Below are 26,331 nucleotides of genomic sequence, written 5' to 3'. Positions count from 1 at the left end.
GGGCTAAGTTTTCTAGCCCTATTCTAGCCTTAAGTTGAGTGTCGGGTGCCGTCGAAGCCCGGGACCCCCTGTGCTGGCTCTTCCGTAGCGGCTAGCTTTGGTCCCACCGGTTGGCTACGGTGCCCGGCCTGGCTCAACTGTGGACGGGGATCGCTGGCTCTAGAGTTTTTCGGCTCTCACACACGGGCGAAAGTAGTCGTCCGTGTAGAAGGAAGAGATATTGAAAGGAGGCCACCGAAAGGAAAGATCAAACAGAATGTGTAGCGTGGGGACACAGGCTTGTGGGAACCTAACCTCGTTTGCTAAGTGGTCGCAGGCTTCCCAAAGTGGTTAGGGACCCATGGAGGGAGGCCCTCTTCAAGCTAAAGGTTTGAAAGGTCGCGACATGCAAGCAAGGTTTGTGTTTGCTTCATTCATACAAACGATTCTTTGCTAAAAGTATGGGGGCTACGATTCCTAGCTCTATCCTAGCCCTGCGTCGAGCTTTGGGCGCCGTCGACGTCTGGGTCCCCCTGTGCTGGCTCTTCCGTAGCGGCTGGTTTTGGCCCCGTCGGCTGGCTACAGCGCCCAGCTTGGCTTGATCGTGGGTGAAGATTGTTGGCTATGGAAAATTTAGTCCTCGCACTCGCGCAAAGATGATCATTTGCATAGAATTATTATTGCTTATGTTTATCTCTCGCCCATCTCTTCCTCGCGGTCCCGCGGTACCCACGTGTCGCGCGCTGGCTTGCCTCCCTTGGTAACAAAAAGTTTGTATTCACCTCATCCATTCAAACGATTCTTTGCTAGAAGTGTGGGAGCTATGATTCCTAGCTCTATCCTAGCCCTGCGTCGAGCTCTGGTCGCCGTCGACGCCTGGGGTCCCCTGTGCTGGCTCTTCCATAGCAGCTAGTTTTGGCCCCACCAGCTGGCTACGGCGCCCAGCCTGGCTTGATCGCGGGTAAAGATTGTTGACTATGGAAAGTTCAGTCCCCACGCTCACGCAAAAATAATCGTTTTGAATAGATGAAGTATAACACGAACAGAGGTTAACAAGAGGCAGGGGCAAGCAAGGTACGCGGCGTAAGGTCACGGGCCCGAGAGAGTCTAACAACATTTGCTGAGTATATACAGGAAATAAGTTCACGACCTAAGGTATGGGCTAAACTCCCGAGCCCGCAGTGCCTCGGAGACCGGGAGGAAAGTGGGAAGTTAAGGCGACGTATGAACGTGACTAAACTCCCACCGCCCAACTCCCAGAATGATAGGACAGAAGATCGGGCCCGCATGTCAACTGACTAGCAGATTGGTGTCAACCCTGATCACCTGGGAAAGGTTTTGGCCAGGGCTAACGCCGGGGGCTACTGTCGGTGATATGAGCCCGGGGGTATCATGTTTAGAGGGAGGAGGCTGGGGTGGCGGCCACTCCTTCCCAAAGACTAGTCGGAGGAGGCTGCCCCCAATGCCATGTGGCCCTCCCCCAAGGGGAGTCAGGCCCGAGGTGGGGTGGCGGCCACTCCTTCCCAAAGACTAGTCGGAGGAGGCCGCCCCCCAATGCCACATGGCCCTCCCCCAAGGGGAGTCAGGCCTGAGGTGGGGTGGCGGCCACTCCCTGGCCAAGACTAGAGGGAGAAGGCTGCCCCAGGCGCCATGTGGCCCTCCCCCGAGGGGGGATCGAGCCCGAGGTCGGGCGGCGGCGGCCCCTTCCCGTGACTAGGGATCGGGCTCCCCCGACCCCCTCTCTAGGTCACCACGTACAGGTGCCCACCTACTCGCATTTATGGTGACCCGAGCGGTCGTGCGGCGTGCAGTGTACTCAACCGGTCTGTGACCGGTCGAATAACCGATGGGACTGGCTAGTGCGCCTGTGCGCTGCTTTTGTGTCAGGCGGCGTGCAGCCTGACATGTCCCATCAAATAATGATGGTGAGAAGTTCTCACCCTCTTATCCCAGTGTCATGACCGGCAATGGTGACACTGAAAAAGTTGTAATCAATAAAGCTGTGAGAGCTGCCAGAATCCACCAAAAGTAACAAGACTTTACTGTGAACCAATGCTCTCAAACGAATAGCAGTAGGAAGGTGAGCTCCTGTCAACTGCAGACCTTATCGCTATTCTCCGTTACAAAAAGACGAGATTGAGAAACAGGTGAAAGAAATGATTGATGCTGGTTTAATTACACCTAGTATGAGTCCCTATGCATCACCTGTTTTACTTGTCAAGAAAAAGGATGGTAGTTGGCGTTTTTGTGTGGATTACAGAAGATTAAATGCTCTCACCATTAAAAGTAAGTTTCCTATGCCGGTTGTTGATGAATTATTGGATGAGCTCTCAGGCACTAAATTCTTCTCTAAACTGGACTTGAAAGCTGGGTATCATCAAATTCGAATGGTGGAAACTGATGAAGCCAAGACAGCCTTTAAGACACATCATGGGCAATTTCAGTTTAGGGTTATGCCATTTGGTCTCACGAATGCACCCTCCACCTTTCAGTGCCTTATGAACTCAGTCCTTGCACCATTTATCAGGAAGTTTGTGTTGGTGTTTATGGATGATATCTTAGTTTATAGCCCTGACCTTGATAGTCATTTGCATCATCTTCAGCAAGTTTTTGTTATTTTGAGGCAGCACCAGTTGTTTGCTAGGAGGTCTAAATGCTCTTTTGCTTGCACTCAACTGGAATACTTAGGACATATCATTTCTGACAAAGGAGTTAGTACTGATCCTGAGAAGACAGCAGCAATGCTGGCTTGGCCTGTGCCTACTTCTGTTACTGAATTGAGGGGATTTTTGGGACTGACAGGCTATTACAGAAAATTTGTTCAGGGTTATAGTATCATAGCACGACCATTGACACTCTTGTTGAAGAAGAAGGCCTTTCTTTGGACTGATGCTGCTCAGCTTGCTTTTGATCAGTTGAAGACAGCTATGAGTAACACTCCAATGTTAGCTTTGCCCAATTTTCAGCTTCCTTTTACTTTGGAGACTGATGCATGTGCTTATGGTCTTGGTGCTGTTTTAAGTCAGCAGGGTCACCCTATTGCTTATTATAGCAAAACTTTGGGCCCTGTTAATCAGAAATTGTCCATTTACGAAAAAGAGTTTCTAGCTATTATGATGGCTGTGGATAAGTGGAGATGTTATCTGCAGAGAGGTCCATTTATCATTAAAACATATCACAAAATCTTGTGTCATTTGGATGATCAAATATTGGGGACTGAATTACAGCAAAAGGCAATGACTAAATTGATGGGTTTGCAATATTCTTTTCAATACAAGAGAGGGGTTAATAATATTGTTGCTGATGCTTTATCTAGAATGCCTTCCTCCTCTCAATTTTGTGCTTTTTCTGTGGTCCAACCGATCTGGATTCAGGAGATGATCAATTCTTATACAGTGGATCCTCAAGCTCAGCAGCTACTAGCTGAGTTGGCTGTGCATTCTCCTAATTCTCAAGGGTATTCATTGACACAAGGGATTATTAGATTCCAGAATAAGATTTGGATTGGATCCAATGCAGGACTGCATACTAAGTTGATTCAAGCTTTTCATGCTTCTGCACTTGGTGGCCATTCTGGGATTGCTGCTACTTATCATCGGATTAAGAAATTATTTGCTTGGCCTGGTCTCAAGTTGGATGTTGAAAATTTTGTGAAGCAATGTCAGGTTTGCCAACAGGCCAAACATGAACACTGTCGGCTTCCTGGACTGTTAGCTCCTCTCCCAATTCCAAAAGAGGCCTGGCAGGACATCTCCATGGATTTTATTGAAGGTTTACCGCGCTCTGATGGCTATAATGCAATTTTGGTGGTGGTGGATCGTTTTACTAAGTATGCGAATTTCATTCCTTTGCGTCATCCATTCACTGCATCACAAGTGGCTCATCTGGTGGACAAAACTGTATTTAAAACTCATGGCATCCCTCGTTCTATTGTGTCTGATCGTGATCGTCTCTTTACTAGCAAGTTCTGGACAACTCTTTTTGCTACTTGGGACACTCAATTACAGATGAGCACAGCATATCACCCGCAAACAGATGGCCAAATAGAGCGTGTCAATCAGTGTTTGGAAATGTATTTACGATGCATGACTCAGGCTAACCCTAAGAAGTGGAGCCATTGGATTCATTTGGCAGAATTTTGGTACAATACAAATTATCATACATATCTTGGCTGTTCTCCTCATAAGGCTCTTTTTGGGGTGGATCCTCATTATTCTCAAGTTCCTGATCTGACATTGGCTACTCTGCCTGATGTGGTGGATGTTCAGACTGAAAGGCAGCACTTGTCTGAATTTTTACAGCAGCAGTTAACTCGAGCCCAGCTGCGCATGAAGAACAAGGTTGATAAAGGTCGTTCTGACCGTGTTTTTGCTGTGGGTGATGCTGTTTTCTTGAAGTTACAGCCTTATGCTCAGTCCTCAGTAGTTAATAGACCATATCCTAAGTTGGCTTATAAGTTCTTTGGCCCTTTTACTGTTTTGGAGCGCATTGGAGTGGCGGCTTATCGTTTGGATCTACCTGCCAGCAGCACTGTGCATCCGGTGTTTCATGTTTCTCAACTCAAAGCTCAGGTGCCAGATCATACTCCTGTTTATACTTCTTTGCCATCCCAAGTGGTTCTTGATGCTGCTGACGTTGTTCCTGAGGCGATTTTGGAGCGTCGACTAGTGAAGCGCAGCAATGCAGCTCATGTCCAGGTGTTGCTGAAATGGTCTTCATTACCAGCAGATCATGCTACTTGGGAGGACTATCATGTTGTGAAGACTCGCTTTCCAGATGCTCCAGCTTGGGGACAAGCTGAAACTCCTGCGGGCGGCACTGTCATGACCGGCAATGGTGACACTGAGAAAGAGGTTTAACTGTGAATGATAGTGTGTGTGTTTTGGGCTAGACTTTATCAAATAGAATGCGGCCTGTGTGCCTTAAATCGTTTGGGCCAACAGCCCATGTAATCAGGAGATAAATACTCGAGAGAGAGAATGGCTGTGGCCAACCTGGCAAAAGAAATCGAATCTATCTCTCTCCAAACTCTGTCTCTCCTCTGCCTCAGCTCTGTTTCTCTTCGTCCCCAACTCCGATCTCGTCTAAATATATATATCTCTCTCTCTCGTCGGCGGCGAGTTTCGCGGTGGCGTAGTGTTACACCCAGCCGGAGTCGGTCCTCCCACTCTGGTCAAATCTAGGCTCCCGTTCCCCGATGTAATAGGAGCCCAGAAGTCTTCACCCATTAAATGGTGAATGACATGGGCGCCCCCCGTGTCAGGTGGCATGGTGTGGTAGGCCCCATGACCGAGGCGACGTGTATGCGGCTTCCAAGTTAAGGAACAAGACATGCATTTAATGTAAAGATGGTAATACTTCTCGAGGAAGTTAGTTGTTGGGCATATGTGGTATCCCCTTGAACTATAAAAGGAGGACCTTGCCCACCAAGAAAAGGGACGACGACGACGACGTCGACACTCGGTAGGCCTGAACTCTAGGAGAAGAAGAGCGAGAATGCTCTCCGGAGTTTAGGAACCCTTGTAACACTCAACCATAATCCCAAACACAGGAGTAGGGTATTACGCTTCTTAGCGGCCCGAACCTGTATAAACCCCTTTTGTCTCATCGTCTTTGGGGGATTGAACGCCCTCAAGATCACACAGCTTCGCTCACCAAACCCTCGAATCTCACCCGCTGCCCCCGGCCGAACTCACAAAGGGGGTCTCACGGTTCCCTGATGGAGGAGTTTATTCTCCGACAAACTTCATGGACATATATCTATATTTAAACTACAATAAACTATATCCAAATACACTGAGAAAAATAAAAGCATATAAAGTTCCTATGAAGAAAAAAAAATCAAAACCTTAAATTGGCGGATCCAAATTTCAAACATTTATTTTTCACCGTTGGATACTTGGATGGTACTAGTTAACTCACGCAAAGACCTACTTTTCCGATAACCAATTCCTGTTACGGGTAGGTGGTGCATACCCTTGGTTAAATATTCATGCATATGACCTTTTTTTTTTCAATTATACGGTAGAGTACGTGCACACAACACTATACACATATTTTTATGGGAGTATCCACAGGTTTGTCCATGATGCACACTAAAAAGAGCGAGACCAGCGACACATCTTTGGTGTCACTAAATTTTTGTTGAAATTATACTTGTATTATTGAGCACATCAAATTTTAATCCTAGTGGGTGAAATCATACATTTACAACTACACCACCATACTGTTAGTGCTTACTTACATGCATATGAAATTCCCAAATGGATTTATCAGGTAATTTGGGAAATATCCGTATAGTTAAAATATCTTATATTATAGGACGGGGTAGTACCTAACCTTCAAATGTACACAAGTTACCGATCCAATTTCTAATATATTTTTATTGTTGTATCCCTTATTAAATAAAAATATGTGTATTGCATTTTCTTAAATCTGTTAAAGTTCCCCGCAAAAAAAAATCTGTTAAAGTTAATTAAAAAGGAATCTCCATGAATTTCTAAGAGAAAAATAAAAAAAATACAATCCTTGCATAGTTGGCTCATACTACGTATTAATTATTAACCCTCGCAGGGTTTTATCGAAGGGAGAAATTTTCTTTCAGGTATTATCACCTTACGTGCAGCTATTATAGCGTGTTAAAGTTCATGGTGTCATCATTGTTGGAAAAGACATCAAAACTAGTTACAGAAGTACTCAGAGTTATGAGAAAAATCGTATGGTTTTAGTGCAAAATTGTTTCATTTTGTGTCAAGTTTAGACTTGCAGTAGATGGTTCATTCGAAGAGTCGTATGAGCCTTACTGAAGTGGAAGCCGAGCTTTCCCCCAACGGCAAGAGTCCAACTGTCCAAGAGCAATCAGGAAACTGCACCGGCAGATTAGTACCATCCGATTCCGATTCTGATCCGAGCTTACTTCTCCTTATTGGAATCGGATACGGATCCATTCCTGGCCCAGGAGCCATTGCCCGGTCTATAAATATACAGTACTACTCCGGAAGACCCCGCAAGAGCAGCAAACTCAAGGAAGCCGACGCGACGCGACCCGACCGATCAAGGAGATTGCGGAGATGGGCAAACGACGGTCGCGATCGGAATCGGATGCTGACCACCGCAGCGGTGCGTGCGCCGGCGGAGAGGCCAAGCGGCCGCGGCCGGAGCAGAAGCATCTCTACCTGGCGCTGGACGACTGGGAGAAAGGGTACAATCTCTACAAGGTTGACGTCCACGCGATCGGCTCCGCGGACACGGAGGCCGAGTCGCAACTGCCCGAGCCTCCCGTGCTCCAGCTCGAGGCCGCCAAGGGCGCACGCGACGTGCTGTTCGCCGCCGTCGGCACCGACATCCTCGCCCTGTGGCAGCCGAGGTACGAGACGACGCGCACCGCCGTGTACGACACGGCCACGGGGCGGCTGGACGCCGCCGGCCCTCGCCACCCGAGGGCGCTGCAGCCCATGCGCTTCGTCGTCGCGTCGTCCGCCGGCGCCCGCGGGCTGTACGCGCTGCACGGGGGCGGCATGCACTTCCTGGAGCGCCGCGGCGGCGGCGAGGCGACGACCGAGCCGCGGTGGACGTGGAGCACGGCCTGCTCGTCGCTGCGCCTGCCGTTCGACGGCATGCAGCCCGGCTCGCCGCGCCGCACCATGCAAATAACCTCGTACGCCATGCATCCCGACGGGCGCACCGTCTTCGTGTCCGCCACGAGTGGCAAGCACCACGGCACGTTCTCCTCCTCCCTCGACGACGACGACGACAACGAGTGGACGCGCCGCGGCGACTGGCTGCTGCCGTTCCATGGCCAGGGCCACTACGACGCCAAGCTGCGCGCATGGGTCGGCCTCCACTCGCCAGGGCACGTGTGCACCTGCGACGTCCCGTCCACCACCTTCAGTAGTGTGGCGGCGGCGACGTCGCAGCCGCCGGCGTGGCAGCTGGTGAACGCGGAGCACCTCTTCCAGGAGGATCATCCGGAGCGCGGCGGCACGTCGCTGGTGTCCACGGGCGACGCCGAGTTCTGCATCGTGGAGTCCGTGACGCCGAAATGGATGGATCCGGTGTGGGATCGCGACGAGATCGACGAGTACGTGCTCCGTGTCACCAGGTTTCGTCTCAAGCACGACCGGCACGGACAGCTCCGTGCTTCGTCCAGGTGTCGCCGCGCTTCCTACAGGGTGCGCAAGCATGACTCTGTCTTTGCGCCGCAAGCGTTCTGGATGTAATCGTGTTACACTAGTTACTAAACTTACTACTACTTGTAAATTGTAAGAAGTCCAAACTTTCTCAATCACGAAAAAAAAAAGAAGAAAAGAAAATGTCTCGTTCGTGAAAAAACCTTGAACGACACCACATCCGGGATCAGGGAGATGAACAGCAGGTGGAAAATTGCTTGCCTGCCTCGCTTACGAGCCGTGAGTTGTGACTTGTGACTTGTGACCGTGCGTGACGACGACAGAGGCTGACAGGCAATTTGTGGACGAGCACTGCTACACGTGCTTTTTTTTTAAAAAAAAAGAACTCTTATAAACAATGATGTTTGATTTAAGTATATAAAAATTATAGCAAATGCAGATATACTCATAGTGTTAGTAATAGATAATAAGAGTTTAGTAAGACGAAATTGTATAGACTTTTCCTTCATGGACCTAAACCGCCAGGCCCATGGGCCTCAGCTTCTGGAGTCTGGACCAGCGTAACACATTGAACAAAACGGAAAGACAGAAAATAAACAAACAAACTTGAAAAGAACGAAAAAAATAAAAATAATTGAACAAGGAAGATGAAAATTATACGAGAAAAAAGAGTAGAAGTTTTGGAGCATTCCCTTGTCATAAAATTTAGAGACTTTTAGGAGAAAAAAAAATTCCATCCAATCTACCAAACCCCATCTCATACCATCCAAAATGGTCGTATCCAACTAACAAAAACAAATTTACATATCCTATATACTTATGCAATTCATCCCCACTAAGTTATTTTCCTGCTTCCTGGTGCAGCCACGTCACTTCAGAAGGAGAACCGCCAGATCAGTTTTCTACGCCACGCACGCTTGATCCTTGAACAGACGCATATGCTCTCCTTCCTGCCGGTGAACCCAATCAGCCGACTCCTTCCATCTCCATGTTGTCCCCTGAGCTTCCTACTGCCGCTGTCGTTCGACCTCCCAGCAGTTGCTTGACGTTCTTTCTCCTTTGTAATGGCCGACTTATATATCTTCTACCGGCTTTCCATCTTATTGAGTCTGTTTATTGCTCACCTTAATTCTATATATATATATATGATCCTTTGAAGTCTGAACAAGCCAATTGCCAATGCAGCATATCGGGCATTCTCGTGGTCTCATGGCAACTATACATTGACCAGTTCTTTCACCTTGCAAGTGAACTCCTAGCCCATTATTCCAGCAAGTCTGACTTGGAAGTCATTGGAAACAAAACAAGGTTCCTCCGATTTATCTTGCTCGATATTAGTACATAAATTGGCCTTTTTTTTAACCACTCGCACGAGACGGTGTGAACTTCTATTGATAGAGCAGGTAAAAATTACAAGATTACAACCTTGGAAGGTCTAACCAGGAAAAAGGAAAAAAATATACCACCACCCACACACCGACAGCGCCAACACACAAGCCCGGGAGAAGGCAAGCACCGGACCGATCGCCGCTAGACCAACAAAGGAACATAGACGAGATCACCCCCTAGGGGATGCCAAAACGACGTCTCCAAGAAGAGAAGTGACGGGAGAACCACCGCCGCCGCCGTCCGTCAAGGTTCAAAGGAGCCAAGACTAGGCTTTCGCCTGGCAACCACCTTTGAGGGGTGAGACAGCACGACAACACCCTCAGGAGGGGGAACATCGTTGCCGGTCCGGCCAAGGCCGGGCTAGGTTTTCACCCGCTGCTCACCACATGCAAATCTACAGCTGGTGTCCCGATGCTCCACCACTGCTCAAGCTCTGCCGACATGTGGCACACCTGCACCGCCGCCCCCCGCCGACCAGCCTTCGTGCGCGGAAGACCGCGCCACACCCACCGGCAGCTCCTCCTCATACCGAGGTCGCCTCCTCCACCGCCGGCCACGCCTCTCGCGCCAAGCCGGCCTCCATCTCCGCCGCTCGCGCCGAGCCGGCCTCCACTGCCATCGGCTACGCCTCTCTGCGCCAAGCCGGTCTCCGACCCCTCCTCCAAACGATGTCGCGCCGGCTAGAAGTAGCCGTCTGCCACGCCCTCGGCTAGCCGACCGAAGCCGTCATGCCTCCGGTGACCGCAGACACGATCACCACCACCGCTGCTGCCAAACACCCGTTGCCATCCACACCTCGCACCCGACTCCTTCCCCGCCTCAACCTGCTGTCGCCGGCGATCGTCTGCACGACGTCGCCAGCCGCTGCCGCATCCAGCGACATCAGCACCGCCTCACAGACCCGACCGCCGCAAACCAGCCGCCGTTGCCGCTGTCGCTGTCACCAGCCACCGACGACAGCCGCCGTCTCCGCAAACCGCCGCCACCGCCAAAGAAGCCACTGCACCGTCGCCCTCCACCACCAAAGCAGCCAGCAACCGGCCCGATGCCGCCGCCATGTCCTCAGCTGCCGCAGCAACCACCACCGGCCACCCTCCAGATCCGGCCGAGCGGCACGGATCTGAGGTACACCGCCGACGTCGTCACCGAGCACCATGCCACCGTCCCCTCCTTCGCTCCCGCCACCAGCGCCACCATGCCGGCCTCCGCCTGCCGTGCACCACCGCCACCACGCACGCACCGCTGCCACCATGCCATGCCGGGTTTTGCCGTCGCTGGCCGAGCCGCCCCGCCAGTGCTGCGTCAGTCGAAGCTGCCGCCGTCGCACGGGCTCCGCGCGCCTCCGTCGGCCGCGGACTTAGCCTCGCCCGCCGCCGCACCACCGGGCGCCGCCCACGCCGTTGCCACCGAAGCCGGCCGCTCCTCCTTCCCCGTCGTCGGACGCCTCCGCCGCGCGGGGAGCGCAGGGGAGCTAGATCCGGCGTCGCCGCACGCCGGCGAGCCCGCTGCCGCGGCCTCTACCCCGCCGCCAACCTCGCCTCCTACGCCCACGCCGCCACTACAACCTCTGCCGCACCGCCGCCTCCTTCACCCCGCCACCGACTCCTCCACCCCGCTGCCTTCTTCACCTCGCCAGCCGGTCGGGCAGGCCGGTGTCGCCGTCTTCGCGCCCCAGACCGTGTCGGTGCCCCCACCGCCGACGGGAGGGAGAGACGAAGCCCCGCCGCCGCCGTCCTTGTGGCCGTGCGGCTTTGCCGGCGGCCGCTCGGGCGGCGGCGAGGCGGCAGAGGCAGGAGTGGGGGAGCGGGCGACGGCGGCGGTGGTTTCTGCCTCCCGTGTCGCCCGTGAGGGAGACGATGCGGGGGCTCTCTTTCGATACGAATGCTCAGGTTACAGATTAAATTGGCCTTAAGGCCCCCTTTGAATCACAGGAATGAAAAAACGGGGGAATAGGAAAAACATAGGATTCTGATAGGAATACAAGTGTAAAACAGAGGATTGCAAAACACAGGAAAAACATAGGAATGACCGTTTGATTGAGCCGCAGGAAAAACACAGGAATTTGAGGAGAGAGAAAGACTCAAAGGATTCTTAACATGAGGTAGAACCTCATGTTAAATTTCCTTCAAAATTTGCATGGGAAGAGGCATTCCATAGGAATTTTATAGGATTCCATAGGATTCATTCCTTTGATTCAAAGGGCTATATAGGAAAAATTCCTATAGGAATTAAATCCTTTAAAATTCCTATGAATTTCCTTTGAATCAAAGGGGGCCTAAGTTTTGTCGTTTCAGCTCATGCCTTTTCTCCGTGCTTTTCTGACTCCATGGGCAAGATTTACTATGTCCCTCACTACGTGGGAACTCTGTCATGTGGTGTATCTGTATTTTTGTTCTGTCTATCCTCTACAGGGTTTTGATCTATTACGTGTACTCTGTTTTTCACTAAAAAATATTTCACTTACCCATGTTTAATCCCCCCCCCTATTGTTTTTCTACGGATGGGCCTAATAAATGATGGTAGCAGATCTTAATTTCTGGGCGTAATATCATTTTAATTAATTCCAATCAAAGGTTGTTGCACTTAGAAACCCAGACTTCATCTGAAGATTCGCTGCTAAGCTGTTTATAGAATGGAGCAACTGAAAACGAAGAATTAAAAGGGTTGTTCCAAGTAGTTCATCTTTTAACCTTGCAGGCACTTCATACCTCATATACATTATTTTTGTTTGGTTTCTAAGCCCCCAGTGCATTTGTTGCTTGAATCACAGAAAACTGATTTCTTAGTTCATAAAAGCACTGGGTCTTCCTAGGAATATATAATCTAGAATTTCAAGAGGTTCAGCTTCCTTTTTTTTTTGCATAACACAATTAATTCATTCCTTCGAGTTTTACCTCGCATTAACATTTATGTTGTACTGAGAATGCGAATTTTGTTCTGTTTGCATGCTCATTGTTGCTGACTTGCTGTGGACAGAGTAGACTGTTACATGGAAAATGGAACACACATACTCACTTGGGCAGTAGCTACAAGCAAGTTAATCGATGTACAATTTTTTCTATCCTCAATCAGGATACATTGATTGGTGATAATAACTACTTAGCTGTAGCTTCAGTAGTCTCCGTAGAAAGGATTGGCACTTTTACATTTTTAGATAATGGATATTTTATACCCGGCTTCATCTATCAAAAGATAGACTCATGCCAATTATAACAAACGTTCTTACAGAGTAACACTTGGAAACAAAACCGAGATAAAAGTTCAGACGACTAAAGACCGATGTGTCTAGCTGATAACCATCCATTGGAACTAAAAAATTGCAAAGCTGATGACTCAAGATGTTGCGATGCCGCGATCAACTGTGAACGCAGATCCTCATGCCGTTGCAGCTTCGCCCATTGGCGTAACCAATGCGTACCCCTGAATAGTACCTGCAAAAAAGATTTCGGTCCGTAATTGTCAAACACTAACTCGTTTCTTGTTAACCAAACTGTCCAGAAAAGCGCTGCTGCTGCAGTTAACAGTAAAGTATTTTGTTTTTTATTACCCCCCTTAGACCACTGTTGGAATAACTCAACTAAGTTTGATGGGGTACTTATACCAAACAAAATATGAACCGCTCGCCACAAGAACTTGGCAATATAGCAATCAAAAAACAGGTGTTGAATTGACTCAGGCTGATGACAGAAAGCGCATTTTAAATCACCATGCCAATTCCTCCTAGCTAAATTATCTTTAGTAAGAATGACACCTTTCTTTAAGTACCACAAAAAAATTTTTATTTTTGAAGGGACCTTAATTTGCCAAATATCCTGTGAAACTCTAATACCATTACTGATTAGTGCAGCATACATCGATTTGACAGTAAAATTTCCTGAGGCCTGCAAAGACCACACAAACGAGTCACCCCCATCCTGTAATAATACTTCCTGTATGGAAGCAAGCACTCTATTCCATCTACTAAGATTCGCTCCCACCAAATTCCGCCTAAACGAAATATTCAGAGGGGACGAACTAAGTACTTTGGCCACAGAGTCATTTTTCCTTCTAACAATATTAAACAATGATGGAAATCTGTCCTTTAAAGGTTTATTACCCAGCCACGTATCGCACCAAAATCTCGTTTGCGATCCATCTTTGATTTTGAACGATCCCAAGCCCAGGAAAGTGTCTTTTATGCTCATTAAACCTTTCCAGAAGTGTGAATCCGTAGCCCTTTTCTGGCAACAACCTAGGGGCTTTTCCTTCAAGTATTTGTTCCTAATCAGTTCCTGCCAAAGTCCGTCCTCATTTAACAGTTTGAAAAGCCATTTGCTCAGTAAGCATTTATTTTGAATCTCTAAATTGGGGATACCTAGCCCCCCTTGTATCTTTGGTTGGCACATGACTGTCCATTTAGCTAGTCTGTATTTTTTCTTGTGCTGATCATTCTGCCAATAGAACCTTGATCTATAGCAGTCAATTTTTTCTAGCACACCTTTTGGAATTTCGAAGAAAGACAGCATAAACATCGGTAAGCTGGAAAGCACAGAGTTAATTAGTACGAGTCTCCCTCCGGCCGTTAGTAATTTTCCTTTCCAACCCCCCAACTTCTTTTCGATCCTATTTTTGATTTCTTGCCAATCTTTATTGTTAAGTTTTCTGGTATGCATGGGAAGACCAAGGTATCTAAACGGAAATGACCCAATCTTACACCCAAATAGCTGCGAATAAAAGGCTTCGTTCTCTTTTGCTCTACCAAAACAAAAGATTTCGCTCTTATGGAAATTTATCTTGAGGCCTGATAGTTGTTCAAAGGTTGTAAGAATTAACTTCATATTAATCGCTTTGGCGACATCATGGCTCATGAAAATTACCGTATCATCCGCATATTGGAGTATCGACAGGCCATCCTGAATCAGGTGTGGGATAACACCCTCTACGCGGTCAGCGTTTTTGGCTCTAGCAATGAGAATCGCTAACATGTCGACAACTATATTAAATAGTACTGGCGACATCGGATCCCCCTGCCTCAAGCCCTTTTTGGATTGGAAATAATTACCAACTTGATCATTCACCTTTATACTGACATTACCCCCTTGAGTAAACTTCTCCACCCAACTGCACCATTTATGTGAAAACCCTTTCATTCTGAGAGTTTGTTGGAGAAAAGACCATCTAACTTTGTCATATGCTTTTTCAAAATCTATCTTAAAAATGACCCCATCTTGCTTCTTTGTGTGGAGTTCATGTAAAGTTTCATGAAGAATAATGGCCCCCTCCATTATATTTCTACCCGGTAAAAAAGCCGTTTGAGTAGGTTTAATCACTTTCTGAGCTACTGATGTAAGCCTGTTAGTAGCCACTTTGGTAAAGATTTTAAAGGAGACGTTCAGGAGACAGATTGGTCTGTATTGCTGAATAGTCCTAACATCCTTCTGCTTGGGCAGTAGAATAATCGTACCAAAGTTTAGGCTATTAAGAGGCAACGATCCCTGCTGGAAATCCGAAAACAGAGCTAACAGGTCGTCCTTTATAATTGTCCAGAAGGCCTGATAAAACTCTGGTGGGAAACCATCCGGACCAGGTGCAGTATTATGTTTCATTTGGAATATAGCACATTTTATCTCTTCTTCTGTAAAATCTGCCGTTAAAGACTCATTTTCTTCTGCAGAGACTTGTCGTATGTCGTCGACCTGAGACTCATCTAAAAAAATAGATGAAGTCTGTGATGGGCCGAACAGGGTCTTAAAGTACTTGGTGATGTGCTCCTTAAGTTGAGCATCACCAGTAATGACCTCGTTCCCGTCCTGCAATTGGAAAATACGAGTTTTCCTGTGACGGCCATTTGCCAGAAGATGATAGTATTTTGTGTTAGCATCTCCTTCCAATAGGTGCTTGACCTTAGCACGTTGGTACCATTTAATTTCTTCCTCCCTCAATAACTCAGCCAGTCTATCATTTAGAACATGCTTAACATTTAATTCAAACTCATTGAGTATAGTATGTTCAGCTTTCTTATCAAGTGTATCTAATTTATCCAATAACTCTTTCTTTTCTTTTTTGTAAGCACCAGTAATATTTTTCGCCCAACCTCGAAGAAATTGGCGTAATCGTCTAATTTTCCTCTGCCATCTCTCTAAAGGTGTACCCTCAATGGACACCCCTTGCCACACCTCCTTTACAATATCACTGAAACCGTCCCTCCGCAACCAGCCCAATTCAAATTTAAATTGAGGTTGGTAAGCTGCGGACGCACCGCCTGAATTGTATAGCAAAGGTGTATGATCTGAAATTTCCCTAGTGAGGATGCTAACAGTAGAGAGTGGGAATTTTGTCTCAAACTCCGTAGAAACTAGAATTCTGTCAAGCTTCTCAAAAGTTTGATTTTGTAAGTGATTTGCCCAAGTAAAAGATCTCCCTGATGACTCCAATTCTCTAAGATTCAAAGTGTCAATTACTGCATTGAACAGAAATGGCCATCTATCGTTAAAGGTATCATTATTTTTCTCCTGTGGGTTACGAAGTATATTAAAGTCACCACCTACAACTGTAGGTATGGTTTCTTTAGAGCAAACTCGTACTAATTCAGAGAGAAAATGACCTTTTAAATCAGACTGTGCTGGACCATATACAGAAATCAAATTAAATTTAAAATCATCTGCTCTCTGTCTTAATTTAAAGCGAATGAAAAAATCTCCTTCCTCAATTTCTCCAATGTCAAGAAACAGCAAATTAACACCTAGAATCATACCACCAGAGCGCCCCCTAGGGGCCATGCAGTGCCAGATGAAATCTCTGCCAGCACAAATATTATTTAATGTTGACTGAGGAAAAGAGGCTCTGCCCGTCTCTGATAAAGCAATAAAGTCTAGATTTTGCTCCTTAGTTAGATCAGACAAAAATTTATATTTTTTCGGGTCTGCAAACCCATTACAATTCCAAAAAATACCCTTCATGTTTTACTACGTTCGCTTTTATTTTTATTCTGCTTACCCTTAGGCTGCCTCCTCTTTATTTGTGATAAGGGGGTATGTAGACACAGCGGGTCATAGCCCCCATCACCAAGGCTTTCCGCAATTTCCGAACAGATAGTATTTAAAGCATCAATATCAACATTATCCTCCGAACAAACTGATGAGTTTTCCTCGCAGCTACGTTTCTCCTCTTTACTAGATGAGCAAAAGTCGTTAAATCTTTGTAACTCAATTTGTTTTAAAGAATGTACAGAATCTAGAACCGAACTAACATCGTCCCCCAAATTAATTCCTAAAGAGTCAGTTGTAGCCAGTATAACAGAATCATCTAAATTATGAAAAGAGGAGGGGAGGGGTTTGTTACCTTTTGCAGCAGTGGAATCCAAGTTTTTGCGAGCTTTCAGTTTGGTGGCCTTTTCCATGGAGTCCTGCTCCAGGGAGGACACATTGCGCTTGCTGGACCTCAGAGGAGATACAGTCTCTCCCTTGTGCACCACCGGTTTGCTAGAAGAGCCATGGTTACCCAACATGTTTGCCTGCCACTGAATGGAACCCTCCAGAGAGATCCCCTGAGATAGTACAGCCACGGGCCTTTTATTTTTTCCCGGATCAGACTTAGCCACTGTTTTCTCCTTCAGCTTGCCTGTCTCAGCACCCGCGCCATGCTTGGGTAGCTGGTCTGCAGGGGCATTTTCAGGGGCAGCATCCTTTGGTAAGTCATCAGGGGTGCCATTATTTTTGTTGGCATCCTCCTCCATTGGGTCCTCGCCTTTCCCATCATTGTCACCATCATTGTCTGTGGTAGAGTCCATGTCAATGACTGAAGGCTCTCCAACAGGCATATCTATCTCCATGCGGAACTGCAGCTCATAAACGAAGTCACCAATGACCACATCAACGTAATCTGGGATCCTGTTCGGGTCTAGAACAGCCACCTTCAGTCTGGACCTGCCAAACGTCTTGGTAAAGCGCATATCCACCGCTTTAGAGACCCCTAATATGGACCCTATAGCCCATATAATAGGAAATTCTCTGAGCTCGCTAGGTAGACCCCGAAACTGAACCCAAACTTTGTCAATCTCATATCTGTTCACATCATTCTCGACACCTTTCTCGAAGCGGATCTTTCCCTTAATTGTCTTGGTGTCCATTGGACCCCAATTCACCGCATATTCTCGGAGCTCGGATGGAAAATTAGTAATGATGAAGGCATCAGACCCCTTCAAACCAATCTCCCAAGTGATTTTAGCTGGCAGTAGTCTATCAAGTTCCACTGTCAGTTGATCAACAGTAAAGGAACCGTCTAAGACACGTACCAAGACCGTGTGCTCCTCCACATTACTCTTTGGGTTGTCATTCATAGGGATATAGTAAAAGCCCATGCCCTCTACTGCATAACCACATGGAGCCGCAATCGCATTTGTTTTCTTCACATTTGGGCAATTCTTTAGAACATGATTTTCAAAGCACAAATCACAGCAAAGCAAGACAGTGCAATCATCTAAAGTGTGCCCCTTTGTATAGCAGCGGAAACAGTAGGGTTTACCCTTGCTCTTCTGCTTTCCGGCTTGTGCAGGTTCGGGCTTGGTTGCCATGAAGCCTTCCAGATGTGTCGCCGCGGGATCCTGTGCCGATCCTCCAATGATGGCCCCTCTTGTGGAGCCAGCTGGAGCAGCCGCCGGTGCTGCTTGGCTGGAGGCCAGCAGCGCCGACGTCCCGACCTGAGACGTACCGAGGCCGCCACCGTTGGCCGGTGCAGCCACCTGGGCCTTCTGGCTTTGGCTGACCTGCTGGAAGAGCACAGCCCCAGCCTCCCTGGTCTGGTTGCCAGCCGCAGCCGGCTGGGTAGGCTGCTGGCCAGCCAGAGGTGCCTGGAAGGGCGCCTGGGCGGGCTGTTGGTCAGCCAGCCCCGCTGTCTGGAAGCCAGCCGGCTGGAACTGACCAGCAGCGGCCTGCTGCTGCAGTTGGCCGACCACCGCCTGGCCACCGGCCTGGTGTCCAGGAACGCCACCTCCGGCGTGGAACTGACCGGCCGCGTGGCCAGCAGCCGGCGCGAAGCGGCGCCCACCCTGCCAACCGCGGCGGTTCCGGTTGCCTCCGTATCCACCGTGACTGTTACCACCATAGCCTCCGCCGCCATATCCGCCTCCGTACCCTCCTCCGAATCCGCCACCGTTGTGGCCATGTGGGCGACCGCGCTGATCACGGCCACGGCCGCGGCCGCCGTCGAAGCCAGGGTGGAAACCTTGCGCGAAGCCCCAGCCTCTCCCTCCCCCTTGACCGCCAAACCCTCTGCCTCCGTGTGCCGCCATGGCTTTTCCTCTCCGTACGACCGCAGCGTACGAGATCGTCGCAGTGGGGCGTGATGGCGGCTGCAGTTTTCGCGATCTAGGTTTGAGTCCAGAGCGAGCAAAGAGGGAGATCAATCCTTTGGTGGGCCGAAACCACTTCCCGGGCCCCAAACGAATCCGATCCGACTGAGATGCAGATGGCGCCGGCCTTCGTACCTCCCCTCCTGCGCTGGCAATCGCGGTAGAGACCGACGAGTGCGCACCGCAGAGAGGAGGGAAATCAGGCCGTGAACCCTGCCGTAGTAATTGATCGGAGTCGTTTGAAACGCCCAACGATTTCGGAATTACGAATTTTGAACCAACCGTCCCGGCCTCCGGCGATGACGATGAACGAGGAACGCCGCACCGTCGACCATCGCGCCGCCTACGCCGCGGACACCGAGATGCCGACGCCAGGCAGTCGCCCAGCGTTCTCGGCGGAGAAACGCGTTCCGCTGGTAAAGGGCCACGCCATGGCGGACCCACCAGCTTCCGCCGTAGCAGCGTGGACAAGATTACCTCCGGCAACCGTTGGTCGCTGTTCTTACCTGCTTGGAGTTGCTGCTCCGCCATGACGAGCTGTGCACGTGAGAATCCCGCTGCGCTTGCCTCGTTGACGAATTCCTCCGTCGACGGAGAAGATGTCGCCGATGAGCCTGTGAACGGGGGCGGTGTCGGTGCCTCATCATCATCCTCCGAGTCATCGTCGTCCGGCGTTGCCCAAAACTTTGAGCGGATCGGCGATGCTGGCGAAGGGGTCACAGCATGCACCGGCTTGGGGCGGCCGGTCATGGCCGCTGCCCACGCCACCTCCTTGGACAATTGACGCCGTGCCCTTTGCTCACACAGCGCTCCACCGCTCTCCTCTGAAACGCCACCCACAGCCGCGCGCTGACCACCGACACCACGGCCGGCATCTGCGCCGCTCTGACCTCGGCTTCTAGCGAGACCACCGGCCAGAGGAGCGATAGTGAGGAGCCTCCCCCGCCTAGCGCTCATACGAGCGTGGCTCCGGCAGCCGCCGGCCACCGGCGGTGGCCAGGCGTGATCCGCTTTTGTCGGATCGCCCTGCCTACCTCAGCCGTACCAGCTACGGAACCCTCAGTCCATTGGCACTTTTACATAGCACAACTGAAGCTACTATCCCAATATAAGTAACGAAATGTATATGCTATGGCTCTTTGCATGTTATACCCATGTGTGATCAAATACTTCTATCATAGTATTTCACAATCGCATTCCTTACCATGAGCGGTAACAAGAGTGTTCCTTAGCTAAATCAGTTCTTAAATAATCATTACTTGCGTTCTCTTTTTAGTATGTAGTGTTTCTGAAAGACTATATATAACTTACAACTTCCTTGCAAATATACTAATCACTTAAAGTTATTTACAATAATAAACAAACATGCATTACAAATATCCCGTCGCAACGCGCGGGGTATCATCTAGTAATACTATGCATCTAGTACCTCATAGGAAAATTCTTTTATCTACAAGAATATACAAATTACCAAATAGACAACTATAATTGCCTTTTTTTTCCGTCGTTGTGGTGATCGGAATATCTGATCATAGAGCTAACCAATATGGAAATATTGTCTTCAGACACTTGTTTTGGCTCCGCTTTAATCGGAGTCCCAGTGTATGGGACAACTGCTTCGTTCACGGAGACGCTATATGCGGGACTTCAGTTATTCTTAAACACAATTTATCAGGGGGCATGCTAACGGGCGAAGCCGCGAAGTGATCGATCCCCATCCTCCCCTTAGACACACTCCTCTCCCCCTTCCTCCTCCCCTTCTTACCTTCCTACTATACCATAAATTTTTTAAAAAATAAGAAAAAACAAGAGTTAGAAAAATTTATATATAGAAATACTATAAATAAAAAAAATATTTGAATTCAAATTCAAATTCAAATTTAAATTGGTATGTAAACTTTTGACCTATAAACTTTAGGTCTATAAACTTTAGGTGTATAAACTTTAAATGTATAGAAATAATATATTAAAAAATATTTGAATTCAAATTTAAATTTGAATTAGATATAAGTCAAATTCAAATTTGAATCGGGTATATAAACTTTTGACTTATAAACTTTGGGTCTATAAATTTTAGGTGTATAAACTTTAGATGTATAGAAATACTATATATAAAAAATATTTGAATTCAAATTCAAATTTGAATTGGATATATAAACCTTTGATTTATAAACTTTGGATCTCTAAACTTTAGATGTGTAAACTATAGGTGCATAAATTTACTAAAACAGAAAAGTAATACGGTGCCAAAAAAGAAAACTAAGTGGTGGAGGAGAGGGGAACGATCGCCCGCCCACTAGGAGTTTCGATTTATCAGTGCTTTAGAATTTGATTGTAGGGTTTTCTTTGTCATTTTCGTTTACAACTCTATCCCATAATTGCTAGGAAGAATTTTTTTTATATATATAAAAACTACTTAGAATCATTCTTTTAGGCATTCAAAAAAAAAGAATCATTCTTTTAAAAAATCGAACTTTTTTACTCAAAAATCACTTTAAGATTGTTTGCCTTCAGGTCGAACTCCTTGGCCGTTGTTGGCTGAACTCAAACCATCTCCAAAATGTAAATGTAACTGAATATGTACAGGCAAGAGAAAACAGAGTCTGACTGTTCAGGAGAAGCAGAGTCCGTCTGTAACGAAAGACAAACAACATCAACGAGATAACATCTTTACAGTTAACTGCCACGGCGGGCAGTCGTTCCAGATCACATTACCAACACAGGACAGGAAGAAACAACAAGTGGACTGGAGGGATGCAGATTGATCCATCAAACAAATTCTGAAGAACTGGCCCAGACCCATACCAGGATGTTTTAAAGTCCCACACAAGCACGGCTGAAGATTGATACTGTCATTCTGTCAGCGTAATCTAGACCAGACATTGATGAAACCAATTGCAAGTTTCGAACTGAATACCACAACAAAAGATTCATCGACATCACGTAATTACAGGATGGTCAGACCTTGATTACTATTGCAATCAAGTAATTACAGGAAGGTGATACCTCAATTTTTTGACTACTACTAACAAGAACTAGAATCACAAGACGGCTTCTTGATCACCACTAACTAGCAAGATTGTTGCAAGAAACCAAGAAGATCAAAATCTACAGCTCTTCGATCAAAACTAAGTTCCTCTAGGAAATACCCTGCGTTGATTGAAGAGCTGTTCATCTCAGAAACAACAAAATAGAAGAAACAAGAAAAAATTGAAGACGAGGCAAGAATCTACATCCGGATAGCCTGCAGCGGCATTGCGTCGAACACCACCGCCGCCGGGGAAAGCCTCAACTCGGGGAGCGCGCGGACGGCCTCGTTACCCACATCCATCGCCGCCGCCGCGCTCGCATTGTCCTTGAGATCACCGGGAGCCAGGGGGAAGAGCTTGAGGAGCTCCGGCACAGCGCTTCTTGCCGGCCCCGGTAAGTTCTCCCCGATCGGCGGTGCCTGCGTCGGAGGGAACAATTGGAGGCACACCGGCGTCAGTTTCCCGCCCGCAGCCTGCCCAGCGCCGCCACCGCCGCCGAGGCCGAGGGCGAGGCCACCTGACGGGCGCTGCTGCACGTCCTGGGCGTGGCGCTTGCGGAGGTGGGTGTTCCAGCGGTTCTTGATGGCGTTGTCGCTGCGGCCGGGGAGGAAGGCCGCGATGGTGGCCCAGCGGTTGCCGTGGACGCGGTGCAGCTCCACGATCTTCCTGTCCTCGCCGGCGGAGAAGGGCAGCGCGACGTCGACGCTGGGGTCCAGGTGCTGCCTCCACCGGAGGCGGCACGACTTGTCGGTGCGGCCGGGGAACGCGGTGGCGATGACGCCCCAGTCCTTCCCGCCTTGCTTCCGCACCAGCTCCCGCAGCAGCTTGTCCTCCTCCTTGCTCCACCCCACCTTCTTCCCCGCCTCCTGCCCCGGTGGTCCGCCACCGCCGCCGACGCCGCCGCCGCCCGCGGCTCCCTCCAACGCCATCGAGTCAGTTTCTTGATCAACGAGTCGTTTCCTTTTCTCTCCTCTTTGATCAATGAGTCGTTCGATGGCTGAGCGTTGCGGCTAACCGTTGCTTTTATAGGGCTATCGCCGTTGCGTCGAGTCCGAGTCGGGCTCAATTGGGCCCAATTTACATTTTTAGAAGTCCTCTTTAGAACAAACTACTTGATACTATTAGTACTACTCCTACTGTTAAGGCAAATCAGGGGAAAATTACTAGTACTACTGATAAGGTTGAGAAAAAAGTTTAAGGCAAGTGCAGGTAGAGAGGGTACTACGGGGAACATATAACGGCAAGAAGCAAGCACAACATCAAGCACGGAAATTACGCTCTGATTGGTTTCTTGAAGAAATATTTTCCATACCACTCAATAATTGGCACTTACACTAGAACAGGGAACATCAAAATCGTACAGTTTCAACTTACAACTCTCGGGAGATGAGTGCAGGCTGCAGCGCAGCTGCACAGATTATCAGAAGGAGAAACAAAAGCAAGAGCATGGCTTTTGGTTATGAACTCTACTAGTACCTTGGACCTAGAATCGAAGGCTCCACTCAAATTAGCACGGTAAAAAAAAAATACAGTAATGGTAGCTCACACCATGAATGTAATTAATCATATCAATCAGCAGCGTCTTGATTTGTGGATTTGTAGGCCGTGGCGCTGTCGCTAATTGAGACTAGCAGACGCCGTTGGTCCTCTTGGCGAGCACGAACTTCTTCCACGCCTCCGTCACCGACCGCTGCGTCTCGAGCTCCGACTTCTTGGCGACCACCAGCAGCGGCGCCGGCGGCACGGGGGGCATGAGCCTGGAGGGGAGCGCGTCGAGCTGGTACATCACCTTCTCGATGTCGAGGACGAGGCGCTCGGCGAGGGTGCGGCTGAACTCCTCCCGGATGACCACGCGGAGCACCGTGACGTGCTGGGCGTCGGGCGGCATGGTGTACGCCGGCACGATCCAGCCGAAGCGGCGCAGCATGTCGGAGATCTCGAACTCGTCGTGCCGGCTCCGGTCCTTGAGCGAGAACGCCACCAGCGGCACCCCTTCGTCCTTGGACACGATGTCGAACCTCCCCGTCTTCACCAGCCCTTCCTTCAGCACCATCGCGTTCTCGTGGCAGTTCTCCATGATGTTCCTGTACCCCTGCAAATAACATCGGATCGATGGGTGTGTCAGATCAGCTAAAAAAAATTCATCTGATCAAGAGAGTTAATTGTGTTCCATTGATTATACCTCGAAGCCGTGGCGGATGAGCTGGTAGTACTGGGCGATGACCTGGCTGGAGCCCTTGGAGAAGTTGAGGGTGAAGGTTGGCTGGTCGGTGCCGAGGTAGTTGATGTGGAAGATGAGCTCCTCGGGCAGGTCCTCCTTGTTGCGCCAGATGCACCAGCCGATGCCGGCGTAGACGAGCCCGTACTTGTGACCGCTCACGTTGATGCTCTTCACCCACGGCAGCCGGAAGTCCCACTCCAGCTCCGGGTACAGGAACGGCGCGATGAACCCGCCGCTCGCCGCGTCCACGTGGATCGGCGTCTCCCACCTGCACACCACGGCCGCAATGACATCGATTAATCTCACTTTCATAGATAGATAATTTAGTGTAGTAGAAATAGTAATTTTAGTTACCCAGTCTCCTTGTTCTTCTTGTCGAGGAGGTCGTTGAGTAGCTTGACGTCCTCGAACTCGCCGTTGAGGGTGGAGCCGAGGATGGCGGCGACGCAGATGGTGTTCTCGTTGACCATGTCGACGGCCTTCTCGGGGTCCATGACGTAGTAGCCGTCGCGGAGCTTCACCTCCTTGAGCTCCACCTCGAAGTAGCGGGCGAACTTCTCCCAGCACACCTGCACGTTGGCGCCGGTGATGATGTTGGGCTTGTCGAACGGCTTCCCCTCGGCCTTGCGCTTGTTCTGCCACCGCCGCTTGAAGGCCAGCCCGGCCAGCATGATGGCCTCCGACGAACCCACCGTGCCCACGCCCACCGCCGTCTCGTCCTCCCCGAGCGGCGCGTGGAACAGGTGCGCGATCATGTTCACGCACCGGTTCTGCACAGCGTCACACATCCAAAGCGTTCGTTAATTAGCTGTAGAACGGCCCGGCCCAAAAAAAATGTTGTACATTTCATGCTAGGACATCATCTGGCCCAAAGCATGTCTGGCTGAAAAAAGGACTAATAATGTGTCTCATTCACAAAAAGGGGAAAGTTGCAGTGGTGTTTTCTGTGTTCCAGGTTTTGACTGTTGTCCACGCCGTTTCAGTAGATGGAACTTTGGTCTCTTGCCCTGTTTTGACCAAACCAAGCATTATTCTTTCCCATTTCCCTTCATTCATGCACCTTCCATATTTTAATGCGAAAAATGAAGAGATATGGTGATCATTCTTCCCATCCCCTTACTTTATTTATTGGACTTCCTATATATTTTTTCTAATGCGAATTGGTGATCATCTCGGAAACTGTGCCATGTTCTTCCCCCATTCTGCCTCCCGTGAATGACGCAAATGATAAACTCGGAAATAAAGTTTCTAGCCTGAGATTCTTATCACCAATCTGCCAGGCCAGGCCAACTGGCCAAGCCGGTTTTATCGACCAAAAATCCGGGGATTTCCAGTGTGCATTCGAGCCGCGCGCGGCGGCGAGAAAACGCGAGGTGATAGGAGAAAATTCAACGAAGCAGAGATGCCTGCAGGGTGCTGTACCTGGAGCTCGGTGGTGACGGGGTACTCGTCCATGTCGACGTAGTTCTTGTTGATGGCGGCCATGATGAGCTTGTCGCACTCGGGCTCCATCCACGTGGTGACGAACGACGCCAGGTTCAGCCGCGGGTTGCCGTCCAGCATCAGCTCGTCGTTGATGATCTGGTACGCCGCCTCCTTCGGGATCGAGTTCTCCGGCATCCGGTACCTAATAACACCAATCGATCAATCCCATCGAGTCAGCCATGAAATATTGGAAGAAGCTCTGCATTGGGCCAAGAACAGCAAGAACAGAGAGAGAGCAGATCGAGAGCACGTACCTTGGGAGGGAGGCGCGGACGTAGCGGGAGGCGAAGGTGGAGTGCACGGACATGTCACTCTCGGAGACGGCCTTGGAGAGCACCATCTTGCCTGCCGAGCTATCAACCTGCTCCTCCTGGTGGCTTTAGCCTCGGTGGCGATCAGACGAAGAAGAAGAAGAAGAAGAAGAAGAAGCAGAGGTGGCTAGAGGAGAGCCAGGTCGAGAAGGCTCTGTGGCGCGCTTCTACTAAGCTCTTTTCGGGGGGGGACTTGAACGAAACGGATGCGAGTTGTTTTGGTGTGGTTGGAGGCAGGGGGCAGCGCCGGGTTTTATACCGCAAAAAATAGTGACGCGGCGGAGACGGAGCACAACAAACGCCGAAAGGGACGGAAGGAGAGAGGGACGGACGGAAGCAGTGGCCGCTCCGTCATTGCCCGCTCTCGCTGGGTCTAGAGGAAGCGACTTTGAAAAGGGGGAAAAGTCAAGCAGCGACGGTCGACTGAGCGAGCGAGCGAGCGAGCTGCCAGGCGCGAGGC

The 26,331-nt window shown here is 49.3% G+C and overlaps 4 protein-coding genes across 4 annotated transcripts; 1 reads left to right on the top strand and 3 right to left on the bottom strand.

Annotated features, from left to right (window-relative positions):
- The first annotated feature begins 10,542 nt into the window (after positions 1–10,542).
- LOC136355527 (vegetative cell wall protein gp1-like) lies at positions 10,543–11,409 on the top strand. The gene has a single exon (XM_066308220.1). The coding sequence runs from the start codon at positions 10,543–10,545 to the stop codon at positions 11,407–11,409; it is 867 nt and encodes a 288-aa protein (XP_066164317.1).
- Positions 11,410–12,644: 1,235 nt separating this feature from the next.
- LOC136355798 (uncharacterized) lies at positions 12,645–17,560 on the bottom strand. The gene is made up of 2 exons (XM_066308874.1): positions 16,818–17,560; positions 12,645–12,928 (listed from the first exon to the last, which is right to left on the bottom strand). The coding sequence occupies exons 1-2, from the start codon at positions 17,425–17,427 to the stop codon at positions 12,873–12,875; spliced, it is 666 nt and encodes a 221-aa protein (XP_066164971.1). The 5' UTR covers positions 17,428–17,560; the 3' UTR covers positions 12,645–12,872.
- Positions 17,561–21,727: 4,167 nt separating this feature from the next.
- On the bottom strand, positions 21,728–22,849 carry LOC107278453 (transcription factor MYB1). Its single transcript, XM_015774770.3, has one exon. The coding sequence runs from the start codon at positions 22,781–22,783 to the stop codon at positions 22,055–22,057; it is 729 nt and encodes a 242-aa protein (XP_015630256.1). The 5' UTR covers positions 22,784–22,849; the 3' UTR covers positions 21,728–22,054.
- Positions 22,850–23,137: 288 nt separating this feature from the next.
- On the bottom strand, positions 23,138–26,096 carry LOC4332184 (glutamate decarboxylase 1). Its single transcript, XM_015772426.3, has 5 exons — positions 25,815–26,096; positions 25,498–25,702; positions 24,430–24,845; positions 24,037–24,343; positions 23,138–23,946 (listed from the first exon to the last, which is right to left on the bottom strand). Exons 1-5 carry the CDS (start codon positions 25,898–25,900, stop codon positions 23,482–23,484), a joined length of 1,479 nt encoding a protein of 492 aa, XP_015627912.1. The 5' UTR covers positions 25,901–26,096; the 3' UTR covers positions 23,138–23,481.
- Between the last annotated feature and the right edge of the window lie 235 nt (positions 26,097–26,331).

This window comes from Oryza sativa, chromosome 3 (genome assembly GCF_034140825.1).
Source record: "Oryza sativa Japonica Group chromosome 3, ASM3414082v1".
Lineage (NCBI taxonomy): Eukaryota > Viridiplantae > Streptophyta > Magnoliopsida > Poales > Poaceae > Oryza > Oryza sativa.
Note: the sequence above shows the minus strand (reverse complement) of the source record. Positions and strands in the feature narration are given on the sequence as shown.

What these genes read in the sequence shown, in the direction of transcription:
- LOC4332184 (XM_015772426.3), bottom strand. Translation starts at nt 25,900, where the DNA reads ATGGTGCTCTCCAAGGCCGTCTCCGAGAGTGACATGTCCGTGCACTCC. An exon ending in CCGTCACCACCGAGCTCCAG is followed by an intron (nt 24,846 to 25,497) that starts GTACAGCACCCT and finishes GACGCTGTGCAG; the next exon opens with AACCGGTGCGTGAACATGAT. An exon ending in TCATCCGCCACGGCTTCGAG is followed by an intron (nt 23,947 to 24,036) that starts GTATAATCAATG and finishes TGTTATTTGCAG; the next exon opens with GGGTACAGGAACATCATGGA.
- LOC107278453 (XM_015774770.3), bottom strand. Translation starts at nt 22,783, where the DNA reads ATGGCGTTGGAGGGAGCCGCGGGCGGCGGCGGCGTCGGCGGCGGTGGC.
- LOC136355527 (XM_066308220.1), top strand. Translation starts at nt 10,543, where the DNA reads ATGCCGCCGCCATGTCCTCAGCTGCCGCAGCAACCACCACCGGCCACC.
- LOC136355798 (XM_066308874.1), bottom strand. Translation starts at nt 17,427, where the DNA reads ATGCGCTTTACCAAGACGTTTGGCAGGTCCAGACTGAAGGTGGCTGTT. An exon ending in GGATTCCACTGCTGCAAAAG is followed by an intron (nt 12,929 to 16,817) that starts GTAACAAACCCC and finishes TCTTTTTTGCAG; the next exon opens with GTACTATTCAGGGGTACGCA.